This window comes from Podarcis filfolensis, assembly GCF_964270895.1.
Source record: "Podarcis filfolensis genome assembly, chromosome: 2".
NCBI lineage: Eukaryota > Metazoa > Chordata > Lepidosauria > Squamata > Lacertidae > Podarcis > Podarcis filfolensis.
The window spans coordinates 74,039,812-74,052,860 of NC_139605.1; the positions used below are offsets into that span (position 1 = coordinate 74,039,812).

Consider the following 13,049-nt stretch of genomic DNA (forward strand, 5'->3'; position numbering starts at 1 on the left):
CATTGGTTAGCAATGCTGAATAGATATACAGTATTTTTTCCCCAACTCCTTTTCCTTTGTGCCCGTTAGAACTACCAAGGGAAGTGAGAAAGGTCTCCTGGGAAAGCTTAAAGGAAATGCTTCAAGAGGATCCTAGAATGGAGTTACATGTTTGAAATTCACATTTGAGAGATGTTATGAAATGCAGCGAGATCAAGGCACTTGATTGGATGGCTCTTGTCACAAGTTTCAGGTACTGGCAGCGTCAACAATTAGGGAAGCAGAATTCTAGTGAAACTGCCAGTTCCAAAGGTTCAGAAACTGTAAATCAGGAGTTTGAAAGTGTGAGCCTACATGAAAATAAAAGCTATTAAGGAAAGTGTGGGGAACCAAATTAAGGTCCTGTCACCTATTCAGACATTCTGTATGATTTACACATAGATGTTTTGTTTTACACAATTCTCTAAAAGATGAACAGGGTGTTAAACAATTGTACACTTTCAGAAGACTGCAGAAAGGGTGGGAGCAGGCAGACTGTGCACTGTGAGAGTACTAACTCCCTCGCTCTGTGTGTGTGTTCGAGAGAAACTAATTCAGATGCAAAATTTTAAACCAGGAGCGTGTTTTTCAAAGAATAGTAAGTATTACCAGGTTATTTTTATAGCAGGAGGTTAATTTCTGGCTTCTTGGAGCACACTATGTTATTTCATAATTTTAGTGTTTCTCTATAATAATCAGAAATGCTATCTAACAAAAGCTGAACCTATCAGGATTATTTCTAAAGGTTCCCCCTTAAGCAATGAAGCCCAGTTCTTTGCCATCTTAACTGATTTGTTCCACAGATGAGGAGTGGGAGAAGGAAACTGTGATCTGTTTAGGGTTTAGAAAGTATGCAGAAACACCACCTCTGGGAGAGAGTTGCTCCTAAATGTGTCCATTCAAATATACACAGCTGCATCTTAAAGGTTCTGATGGTTAAGGTGCCCTTTTTGATTTAAAAAATGATTCTTGCTTTTAGTAACAACTGAAAAATAATCATTACCAGGAAGTAATTTTTATTGCTTATTGCTCTCTAGCGGTGAGATGGGATATAGCACAAAGAAAAAGCAAAACTGTACATTGTAAGCTGGCAAACGCCCAGCGCTACAACACCCAGAAACATGTATGAACATATGAAGCTGCCTTAAAACAAGGCAGCCCATTACTCCACCTAATCCAGAATGATAACAGACAGTAGCTTTCCAAGGTCTTAGGACCCAATATCTGCTTAATGGAAGACGTCAAGGGACAGAACTTGGAGCCTTCTACATGCAAAGCACGTTGCTCTATAACTATGTATTGCCCCTTACATTTAGACACTGTGACATTCGTTCTGAGGCATGTCCTGGATGGCTACATCAGCCGTTTGCAGTGACTGGCACAGTTCAGAGTTACTGCTATAGGCAATTAGGGGCTGTCATAAAGACAGCGAGGCCTGATATCCCTCCTGCTTCATAGCAGAGACTCAAACGTTCATAGCAGAGACTCAAACGTTCAGGCAGAAAGCAGGCAGGCATGGTAGCACCTCAGGAATTTACCAGCAGAGATGAACTATCACACACAATGTTGCATTCATTCAATATTATTTTTTACATGGGGCTTGTGAGAATAGCATCTACCCCATAGGGAGGCTTGCCTGCTCCAAATGTGGGGGCTCCCTCAGCATCTCCTGGTGCAGCAGAAGTGCAAGCTCCTTTGAAATGGGTCCAGGGGGTGGGAAGCTGAATTTTTTACTTCATAAGAACTTAAGAAGAGTGTGGCTGCATCCGACCCAAGGGCTATCTGGGGCAGCATTTCACAGTAGCCAACAAGCTGCTTATGGGAAGCCTGCAAGTAGGACCTGAGCTCAATAGCACTTTTCCTACTTGCAGGCCCCAGCAGCTGGTATTGAGAGGACGGAGAACACAGCCACGTGGCTAGCAGTCACTGAGCCTTGCCATCCCCAAATTTGCCTAACCCCCTTTTAAAACCATCTGCATTGGTGGCCGGTGCATCTCATAGCAATGAATTCCATAACGCTGCAACATGTGAGGAAGTACTTCCTTTCGTCTGTTCTGAACTTCCCAACATCCAGTTCCATGGAAATCATCCCAGCTTCTATTATTATCAGAGGAAGAACCTCTTCACTTTCATCCGTGCTTTTCGTAACATGAGAAAGAGTTCAGAGACACTCTGTACAAACACAACACCCCATGGAAAAGACAATTCTCTTCCCCACCCTCTCAAAAGTGGCTTTATACAGGAAAAGAATCGTAACGCGATGTTAAGACTAGCTGCGCTGCATCAAACAATAGGGCATCTGAATTCAGCCTCCTGCCACAACCTGACATTTGTAGGCACGGAGACTTCTGATTTAGAGCTTGGAATGCACAGAACTTTATGCATTTCTGATGTGGCTGAAGGATTGCTGTAAACATGTGGCATCTCCAAGTAGACTTAAAAGCTCATTTGAACTCAGATGACTGTGAAGAACAGCTTGCAAACACTTGAAGCTGCCCCCGAGTAATGCTCCATGCCCTGCCAAAAATAAACGTGCCATTCCTACATGGGGTATATCATCTCAGCCTCAATGGAAGGGGCTGGGAGCACCCAGCAGGGAAAAGTGCCGGAAGGCAACAGAGCAAGCATTGCAGCAGTAAAGCAGCAGAGGCCTACTGGGTATAGCTATGGAAACGTTCCCTCCCTGTGGAATTCATGCTACACTCCATATCTCTGGATACACAGGGTACAGTTACTCTCAGATCCAGGTCCAGCAGAGACTTGGCAACTACATGCACAATAAAGGACACACTTTTCCTGTTGCCAGGAAAGAACCTCTGAATGCTTCTGAATACCAGTTGCTGGAAACCACAGGAGAAGTGTATGCTCTTGTGTCAGATCCTGCTTTCAGGCTTTCCACAGGCATCTGGCTGGCCACTGTGAGAACAGGATGCTGGACTAGATGGGCCATTGGTCTGATCCAGCAGGCTCTCCTTAGGTTCTCTGAGGAAAGAACTGAGGGCCTGACTCTGAGGCCAAGGTTGCCATGGTTTGGCTTCATTGAATCTTGTAGCCAGAGCCCCTATTTCACTCAGAAGGCAGAGAAATATATCCCCCTGCTGGAGGAGTTTCTGCTCAGTGTGCATGCCCTTGTCCCTCTCTAAGACTAACCTTCCTCAGGCTCTGCCCCTCTACAGGGGGTGGGGTGCGGCATTTTTTATACTAAGGGCCATATTCCCTCATGGGCAACCTTCTGGGGGCCACTTGCCAGTGCCAGGTGGAGCAAGTCCCAAAAGGATGCAGGGAAATGGATGCGACTTTTGTAGGTCTGGACTGTACGGAGGTCAGAGGTTTCCTCACACACCCAACTTCATCTCTCCATCTTGGCAAGCAAGAGACATTATTGCAGTTCAAGGATTCCAACCAGGCAAGAGCACTTGAGTAGGCCTGGGAAAGAGAGGTAATGGTGGCAATATGTGGAGATAGAAAAAGCCAGATTCAAGCCCGGGCCTGAGGTGATTTGTAGAATTCAGGATCTACTGAGAACTTTAAGCAGAAGATGCACTTAATGTTCAGAAAGAATTCACTCCGAGTCCAGCTTCAAAAAAGAACTGAGAAGACAAGCAAATCAATGAAATGAATGCTGGCCGAAGCCCACCCATCTTGCTCCTCTCACTACCCACTTCTCTCTTACAGTGCCACTTCCACCTCCTTCCTTGTTTTCTGGCTGGGAACAACTGGCAAAACAATCTGCAGCTTAGTGCCTCCATCACAGACTTCATGTTGGAGTAGGAAGAAACGAACTGGGAAGAAGAGAGGGGATGTAGGTCAGGGTAGCAGAGAACATGCTTTGCATGCAGAAGGTTCCAGGTTCAACACCTGGTATCTCTAGGGGTGGCTGGGAAACAATCTGGCCTGGGAACCCTGGAGAGCTGCAGACAGTATCAATAAAACTGAGATAGATGGACCAGTGGTCTGACTCAATAGTGGGTCACGTCCCAGGTTCCTATGGAACGGAGCTAGGGGCATCACTTGTGGTTCAATTCAGTTGCAAAGGCAGCTTGTTGCTTGGCTGAAGAATGTGTCCTGAACCCTCTTTTGATCGTCTTCTCCTTTACCCATCACATGCACATGCTCTCTTTAAAGGTGCTATCTGCCATTATGTCTTTTGCTATGAATATCTTTGTGGTCCCGATGCAGTTTACACCGGCACAGAGAGACTGCTTGAGGATAAAGATAAAGCTGAAAAACAGAAATAAACATAAGCGTAGATTGTCGACAACTTAAAACACACACACACAATCCTTTAAAAAAAACAACCCAAAAAGTTCCTGTAAGTGAACTTTCTGTCTTTCAGGGCTCATTCAAGGTTTGCAGGGAATGTGAAAGTGCACTCTGCATTTTGGCACTGAAGTTGAATGGGTACAGGTTGAACATCCTCATGCTGTATCTTTTCAGAGATCATCTCCAGCTACTTCAAAGCCTGGCCAACTTATGTTTCCACAAGCTAATTCTTGTTTATATCCTACCTTGTGCTTTCAATTTGCACTTTAAGCAACACCTTCACAGTGTGTATCTAATTAAATGAGGTCTCAATGGAAGTCTTCTCTTCGTACGTGTTGCTGATAAATATTAGGCTATAAAAACACAAGGGACCTGGCTTTTATCCACTTTGCGTCAGTCTATTAGAAAGTGCATCCATCCCCTGAAAGATTAAAGTTTTCTCATCAGTAATTTCAAAACACAGGGAGAGTGAAGTGCCGGAACATGTTTCTCCCCTTCGCTTCAAAGTCAAGGAGGCACTTGAGAGCTCTTTGGCAGTGAGGTGAGAAAAACGAGCTTCGTTTCTTCTGGTTCAGAGGTCTGAGAGCTCTTGAGTCCCGCAAGGTGATTTGTCATACATCACGTCTTCCTTCGCTCAGCCACCGGGCCCGATACGTGGTCCACCCCCTTGGGCTCTTATCAGACTGGGAAGCATGATATATTTGTGCCAGCTTGGACTGAATCTTGCATTCCCAAGCCTGGTCATCAAGCTCAGTGGCAGCAGCCAAGGCCAAGAGGAAGTAGTTAGCTGCATCTTGTTCATCCTGAGGATAAAGGGGAGAGGAAAATTAGAGGGGTGAGAAACCAGTTTGATTGACTGTGGGTATCAATGCAGGGACCAAAGCATAATGGATGCTCCCCAGATCTCTTTAAGCAAGTTGCACAGTTAGTCAATCACCAGGGGGATACTGACTTTGCTCTAATCGACCAACACAGATAATTATTAATTAATTTCCGCCTCCACACATCTATTTATTGTATCATTTATTATCCACCCTCCACCATCCTCACTAGGTGCCAATAGGCATCTAAAAATAATATACTGAATATTTAATTCAGTATAAAAGCACAGCAATGCGATAAATAAAACTGTAATTAAAAACCCTAAATAAAAGCAAGAGCAGAGAAAAAGCAACACTGAAAATTAAAACAAGCATCCCAAAGAAACACCAGCAGCAGAAACACAAATCACTCTGTTGGGGCAACGGCTTCATCTGGTGGCAGAAAGTTAATAGAGAAGGCTAATTGGGCCTCCCTCAGAAATGAGTTCCAGAGCCTAGGTACAGGCCCGGTCTTGCGCCCTTGCAAAACATGCCTCTGATATTGGTGTGATAGAAGGGAAGGACCTCTCCCAACGATCTTTTAAAAACCAGAGGGAACCTTGAAAATATGATTACATTTGTGCCTCAAGCAGCATTTTTTGAGAGGAACTCTTTCAGCCATGGCAGCTTCTAATAAGTTCAGAAACTTCAGCTGGTGCAGAATTCAGCAGCCAGGTTGCTCAGCGGGACAAGACAGTTTGAGTATGTTTTACCGATTCTGGCCCGACTACACTGGCTGCCAATTAGCTTCTGGGCCCAATTCAAAGTGCTGGTTTTCACCTATAAAGCCTTAAACAGCTCACAATTGCACTACATCAAGGACTGTCTCTCCCCATATGGACTGACCCAGACGCTGTGATCATCATCTGAGGCCCTTATACATGTGCCTCCTCCACAAAAGGTCCAGAATGGGCATTTTCTGCAGTGGCTCCCCATTTGTGGGATGCTCTCCCCAGGGAGCCTCGCCTGGTGCCTTCATTACATATCTTTAGGTGCCAGCCAAAAATGTTTCACTTCAACCAGGCATTTGGCTGATTAACCTTCTATGGCTTTTAAAATGTGTTTGTGGGAGGGAGATTATTGGTTTGCTTTTGTTTTATTATGAATTTTGTGTTCTCATTTTTTGTTTTTATGTTGTGAATCACCCTGTGATCTTCAGAAGGGTGGTATACAAATTTTAACAACAACAACAACAACAACTATATTTCATACCTAGCCACAGAGAATGAGGTGGGGTGGTCTAGATTGCCAGAGAGAAAAATTAGTGTCGAAGGGAAGTAGCAGGGCTATTGAAAAGCAAAATTAAGGTTCAAGACCTGTGTGTCAAACTGAAGTCAGAGGATTTGGAGGTCCAGGGAAGACTGAACAGGTTCTGGAACTGCAGCAAGGCAGAAGCCAGCACAACAGAGCACGTACATCACCACAAATGGGTGGCATTTTCTGGAACAATTCATGGCAACTGATGACTGCAGGCTCTTAGATTTTTAATGGGATAGTGAAAGACTTAATTTAAGCGCAAGGTCAGATGAAACTTAGCATGTGGCCTTGCCACATGTTTAGTGAGATTCATCACAAGATGTGTCACAGACTGCTGTCACTCACCTTTAGTTTGTGCAGGGTCAAATCTCCCAGGCGACAGTAAACCTTGGAATAATACATAGCTTCCTGAGCGCCTTGCAACAATGGTGAGCGCAGAGAGAGTGTCCTCAGGTAGCAGTCCTCAGCCATTTCATACATTTGCAGACAATAGTACACTGTCGCCAGGCGGTGAAAGGCAACCACTTCTTGCAACTGATCTCCTTAAATTAGAATTAGAATTAAAATTAAAATTAAATAAGATTAATGATACATCCTACTAATATACAAATGAGTACATGTTTGGTGACTCTGGGTGATGTATGAATTGAGGATGCTTCTCAATTTCCTTCTTTCTGAATTTCTGTCCCCCCCCCCCCAAAAAAAACAAGAGCAAAACAATGAGCAGTTCCTCTGAATTAATTTGTTTTGGTTGCAGTGCTGCTGCTACTGCGTGATGCCATTTTCCCTGGCTTTTCAATGCATATTCTAATCCCTATGTCCTAAAAAAAAATCTGTGTCACTGTCAATTTGATAGCGTAAATTCATGTCAAATTCTTGACAGGTAGGGTTCCCATCAATTAAAACAAAATAAATATACATGTCATTATTGTCTCTGTTGTATGATTTTTTTTATTCATTATGCATTTTTTAAAATGCAGTTTTTCATTACACAAGATTAGAAGCTTCAATTACTTCCATGTAAAGAGGGGGGAAATTCACAGCAAAGAAGGGATGGACTGAACGGCAACTCTTGCACTTTAATATAACTACAGAACAGACTATAAATCTGAAATTGGACACACAATTTCTAAAAGTAATTGCAGAAAATTTCTACTGAAAATCAAAAGATAGGAGGAGCAAAACAGATTTATACATTGACAGATTTAGGGAGATCTACACACTCTTCCTCAGAATGAATACACACTGTATTGTGGCCAATGGTAGCTAACCCACATTAAAAAGCTGGTTGAGTTTATGGATAATTGGCATAAAATGGTGGACTGGAACAAGTATCAGTTTACTTCAGTTAGGAATTTCTAGACTACTGGCTGCAGCCACACTAATATAAAGCCAATAATGTTAACATAACATAAGAACGTAACAGGCCAAAGCCCATCTACTCAAGCCCTCTGTTCTCACAGAGACCATGTGCATTGTCTTGGTTAGATAATTTCTAGTTGAGACATGGGAAGAATTCATTTGGGGAATTCATTTGGGAACTCTTCCTCAGTGACAGGGTCCCCAGCAATGAATGACAGAACTCCTTTTCTTTCTTCAGTTCTTAAAATCAATACAGACCCACCTCCTTTGCTTCCAAACAGGTATCTATCTCCAAGAGCAACAGCAGAAGACATCTCTTACTTAGGCATTTGGTGACATTCTGCGCTCTTTTTCTACCTTTACTATCTTGGTTTTGCAATGTATCTATTTAAAATATTTTTAGCCTGCTCTTCACTGCAGAGTGAGTTGCTATTAAAATGTGTATTATAATAGTGGCTTTTCCGGGAACAGCAGTCTCTCTAATTCCTGGTCCATTGCACCTCTCCCTGGGTGCCTTCCACAAGATGGCTAAGACATTACTGTGCTATGTATCCTTAGTCCTTTCCTACCTACATCCACACTGAGCCTGGTTGCCAAGGTAGCAAATTCCAAAGCCTTCTCATAATTCTGGAGTCCGAGCTGCAGCTCCGTCAGCTTGTTGAACACTCTCAACTCAGTCTGCAGCACCTTCAGCTTCCTAGCCAAAGGGACAGCTCCTCCCTGGGGGGGGGGGGATGACACAATGTTTTCACGTCACTTCACAACTTCCCACCATGTCACACGACCATTTGAGCTGCATATTAGCCCTTTGGAGAGAAGGACACTCCAAACAAAAGGGATATGTCATTATACTGGTCTCCTTCCACCATTCAGTACATCTAGCATTTCCCCTTGTGTTTACTAATAGCGTATTGATAATTTAGCATATAGCAAACAAGACATTACTCCTCTAAGTTGTCCCCCCATTCATCTCTACCCACCAATATCAGCCACTTCAACATCCTCAAAGGTGAAGAACTTGGAATACATTTAAATTTTTTTAACAATATTCATTATTATTACAAGGTCTTGTAGAGGAAATTGTGGAGGAAATTGGGGTGCCAAGTCTCTCTGTGGCCGTTTCTCCTTCAAATTCTCATTTTCTAATGAGTCAAAATAAACCCAGCAAATCCCAGGCCTTGACATTTTCTTCTCATATGATAATTAGCGTAAATACAGTAATGTATTCTGCCCTATCCCTTGTACCCCCCAGAAGAAAAAGAGATTGTTACACGATGTGTGTGTTTTGTAACTCTGGAACTTTGTTCCATTGGCTGTTGTCTAGAAACTGTAAGGCAGCCTTCTGCAGCTGGAGCTGATGGGAATTACAGTCCCAAACATCTGGAGGGCACCAGGGTCAGGGTAAGCTGCAATAAGGGCTTGCCTTTAAGCTACATGTCAGCTCTGTTCAATTCAACCTTCTGCTACTACAAGAATGACTTTTCTTAAAATCAAATAAAAATTCTCAGGATAAAAAACTAATGCAATCAAGGCTACAGTTGGAATAATCAGTATTTTATACATTCCAGGCTTTCAAAAATGCTGCGAAAAATGGTCTTTAATCTAGGGAGTTCACTCCTTTGTATCTAGCCATCCTACATGCTACATTGGTGCAGCAGAATATTTCTGCCTATGTTCCCCAGCTGAAACACAATCTCCTGCTTTAAAATAAGCATCCAGTGAAAACAGCAAGACAGAATGATAATGTTTAGTAAGGCCATGAGACAAACCAAGCCCACAGAGCCCCACTTCAAGTCCTAATGAAAACAGCCAGAGAACAGCAACTCCGAGGCATTCTCATATGACTTCACAACTACATTCTTTCTCAAGTGGAATATATTCTTGCTCATAAAGAGTCTGCAAACAGTATAGAGGCACTATAGTTCAATAAACCTATGAACAGTCACGAGGTGTGTGGAAAAGCATGTCTCCTTAAACTTCCTCCCTCTACCTCAGCATAGGCTATCTCAATCCATGTCAGTAATACTCAAGTGCAGTCGTGATAAGGAGATCTCCACAGATACAGACATAAGTGCCATTTTTTGTGTATGTGGTTGATACCCTGTAATAGTCCACTGCCTTTTGTCTGTTCCGGATCCCATTGAAAAAGACATCACCAGCCTCTTCATATAGTTCCATGGCCAAATGCAGCTCTTCAGATTTCAGTGACGTCTGTATGGCTGCCTGGGAAAGGGATCAGGTCAGGGTAAGAGCAATGGCAGTATCATCACACAAGAAGAATGCAAGGTATGGCTGAAAGATATGACTGAATGTTATGCCCGCCCCTTCGTCATTGCAGCATATATGCAATGTTCATGTTTGCTCACAATATAGTAACTATAGTGGTACCTTGGTTTTTGAATGTCTCCGTTGACGAACGTTTCAGTTTTCTAACACCATAAACCCTTGTAAATGCTTCGGTTTTCGAACACTTTTCAGAAGTCGAACATGTCACGCGGCTCCCGTATTGAGTTTTCCGTACTGAGTTTTCAGTTTTTGAACGTTTCAGAATTCAAACGGTCTTCCGGAATAGATTATGTTCGAAAACCGAGGTACCACTGTATATGAATGCCATTTGCTACTTACATTCAGGTGCAAACCAATTCAATACTCCTACACAACTGCCTACAAATCAGTGGGGTTGTATTGGCATGGACAGAGTCAGAAGAGTCTGAATTTCTATTGCAAACAAAAAGTCTTATTCTCCAAAACTGTAGTGCACTCATGATTATGAAGGAAAAAGTGATTATCACATATGCTAAAAGTTCCAAAATTGTTGCAGATGTCCATTGATCAAGGGGCCAATGTCCGCCTGCCTCCCTCCATAGCTCCCCCTCTTTCTCCACCTTCCTTCTGTACTGTGGCATCTATTGCTACAACACTCTTCTATTTAACTCCCTCTTCCCCTCTAGCATTCATCGCCAGTCTTCCCAGGGGGAAAACATCCAAATGTCACAAATAAATCCATATGCTTCAATAACATTTCTTCAATTTTAAATAATCACGGGGGTTCACTTCATGAGCTCTTCAGTAAGGGAATTTGAGAGTTTGGGCACAAATAAACCTTTTATCAGTGTGCCATGAGTCATTGCACATTTCATACCCAAGTGAAGCTCTGAGCATATAAACCTGCATGTGAGTACAATATACAAGACTTTTGCCTCTCCCTCAGCCAAGATCTATTCAGTGTCCATCAACTGGTGGGAAATTTACTGCCACTGCTGACACTACTTCTCTTAGACACTGACTCTGACTCAGCAATCACCATGCGCCAGACACTGTACATTAAATCAAAAGATAATGATTTTCCTGCAGATAGCAGTTTGCTATTTATTAGTGTTTGGAACCTCCGCTTGGCAATCTTACATCACATAGCCGTTAGTTAGACACAACCAGTCCTCTTATTTTTACTTTACCTGCAAATACATTTCCACAAGTTCATCCTCTTGCAGTTGATAATAAAGCCTTCCAGCCTGCAGCCAGGCCTGTGCTGTTTTGACCGTTTCCTCCAGGTCAATGAAGATTCTCAGACTCTGTTTGGTATAATCCAGGGCCCGTTTCACATATCTGTGGGGTTGATGGAGGCTCCATTATTGCAAAGAAAATGTGGAGCTTGTGCATCAAGTCAAAACAAACCAGTCCTTTCCGACCAGCCCTGCAAAGCTTTCCTTGCATCATTGTTTCCTAAGTCTGACACAAGCTGAACGATGATACCCTTTCATTTAGTGCTAAACTTAACAGAGAAGCTCTTATAAAGCAGGTGGAACGGGCCAGGCATGTCATAATCACTTACTGTTCTAAGAATCCTACTGCATTTGGTGTAAGGAAAACAGTGGCTGCCACTGTAGTTCTGTTATCAAGGAGTGTCCAGCCATGGAGCGATGCCTTTCCTATTCCCTACAATGAAGTCCAGTTCACACTGTGCAACAGAGAGTAGCCTGAGGGTAGCCTGAGAATGAGTCTGAGGTTCATAACTGGCAACATATTAAATGTGTGTTTACATCACCTATGAAATCTGTTCCCTCCGATCGTGGTAAATGGATTGCACATGAGATGTTTGCACATTAGTAATGGGATCAATATCACACTGCAAACATGGCAAAGAGTAGGCCATCCAAGAGAACTGTTTGTAGTTGTGATTTTAGTGGGGGGTTTTTAGGAAAAATAACTGCAACTCTCTCTGTTGTCTTTTCATCAGTGGCTACTGATTTCTCTTTTCTTTCTTTTTTGGAAAATATTTTTTATTTGCTTTTACCAATACAAGTTTACAATCCAGCAATTTATATAATCATCTCTTGAGATTATCTGAATCTCTTGACTGTCCCCCCATCCCCTACATGGTTCCTTATTACAACGTTCATAACTGCATATCAGCCCGTTCTCCAAATTTCATTTTTTCTAATCATCCATTGTTACATTGCAAGTGAGTCTTGGAGTCCAGCTAAAGTTTTAATTTGCTTACAATGGTCTCCTAAATAAATTATAAATTGTTCCCATTCTTTTTCAAAGTTCTTATCCTCTTGACTCCTGAGTCATGAAAAGCTGTTGGTCATATGTGAAGTGTTTCTCTCCTTTTCAGACAGGCAGTATTGAAATGATGTCACAATGGCCTGTCAGTCTTCAGGTGAGCAGCATCAGCATGAGGCCACAATGCCAGTTTTCCCCCTTCAGAAAGGCAGTGTTAACACAGGGCCACACTGTTCTCCCTCCCTCACTGAAGCAGAGAGCGGCAGCATGTCTTATATAAACAACTATTTATCTCTTTCACTGGAAAAGCCGGAAGCAGGAAGTGGATACAGTCTCCTTCTCATGGAGGGGACTCCTCTGTAACAGTATATGGGTACAATTTCTTTTTTCTTTTATCAGTGGGTACAATTTCTTTTTTCTTTTATCAGTGTGTCTGTACTGTAGACAACAGTGTTTTCTTTCTGTACTGTAGACACCAGTGTCTCTCTCTCTATCTGAAATGGAGGGCGGCATGTAGTCAGAGAAGTGGCAGATAAGGAGTTGATGGGCAGGCATTCCTACACAGTCCTTTCCATTGTGCATCCCTTTTCCTCCAGGGTAACCTGTAATCTTGAGCAAGGAGGCTTACAGTACAAACCTCCTCGCCGTACATTCCTCCCCTCTGAGCTCATTCTGACCTTTCATAGGAAGGTTAGCATCTAGATTCCTAAGCAATCATAGCCAATACTGCAAAGAGAGCAGTGGTAACTTGCAAGTACACAATAGACAGCTGAATTTAAAATT

At 42.8% G+C, this 13,049-nt stretch overlaps 1 protein-coding gene across 19 annotated transcripts in view; it reads right to left on the reverse strand.

The window, feature by feature from the left end:
- Positions 1-1,017: 1,017 nt before the first annotated feature.
- The window catches only part of SH3TC2 (SH3 domain and tetratricopeptide repeats 2), a 51,799-nt gene continuing 39,767 nt past the window's right edge, over positions 1,018-13,049 (reverse strand). For 13 of the 19 annotated variants that reach the window (XM_083593688.1, XM_083593685.1, XM_083593686.1 and 10 more), the window contains 5 exons: positions 11,216-11,366; positions 9,861-9,983; positions 8,330-8,480; positions 6,744-6,940; positions 1,018-5,084 (listed from right to left, as the gene is read on the reverse strand). In XM_083593688.1, the coding sequence (XP_083449814.1) occupies positions 4,893-5,084; positions 6,744-6,940; positions 8,330-8,480; positions 9,861-9,983; positions 11,216-11,366 (814 nt within the window). In that variant the 3' untranslated portion in view covers positions 1,018-4,892. The remainder of the gene's footprint in view (positions 5,085-6,743; positions 6,941-8,329; positions 8,481-9,860; positions 9,984-11,215; positions 11,367-13,049) is intronic. The other 6 variants (XR_014543017.1, XR_014543018.1, XR_014543020.1 and 3 more) reach the window with 3 other exon arrangements.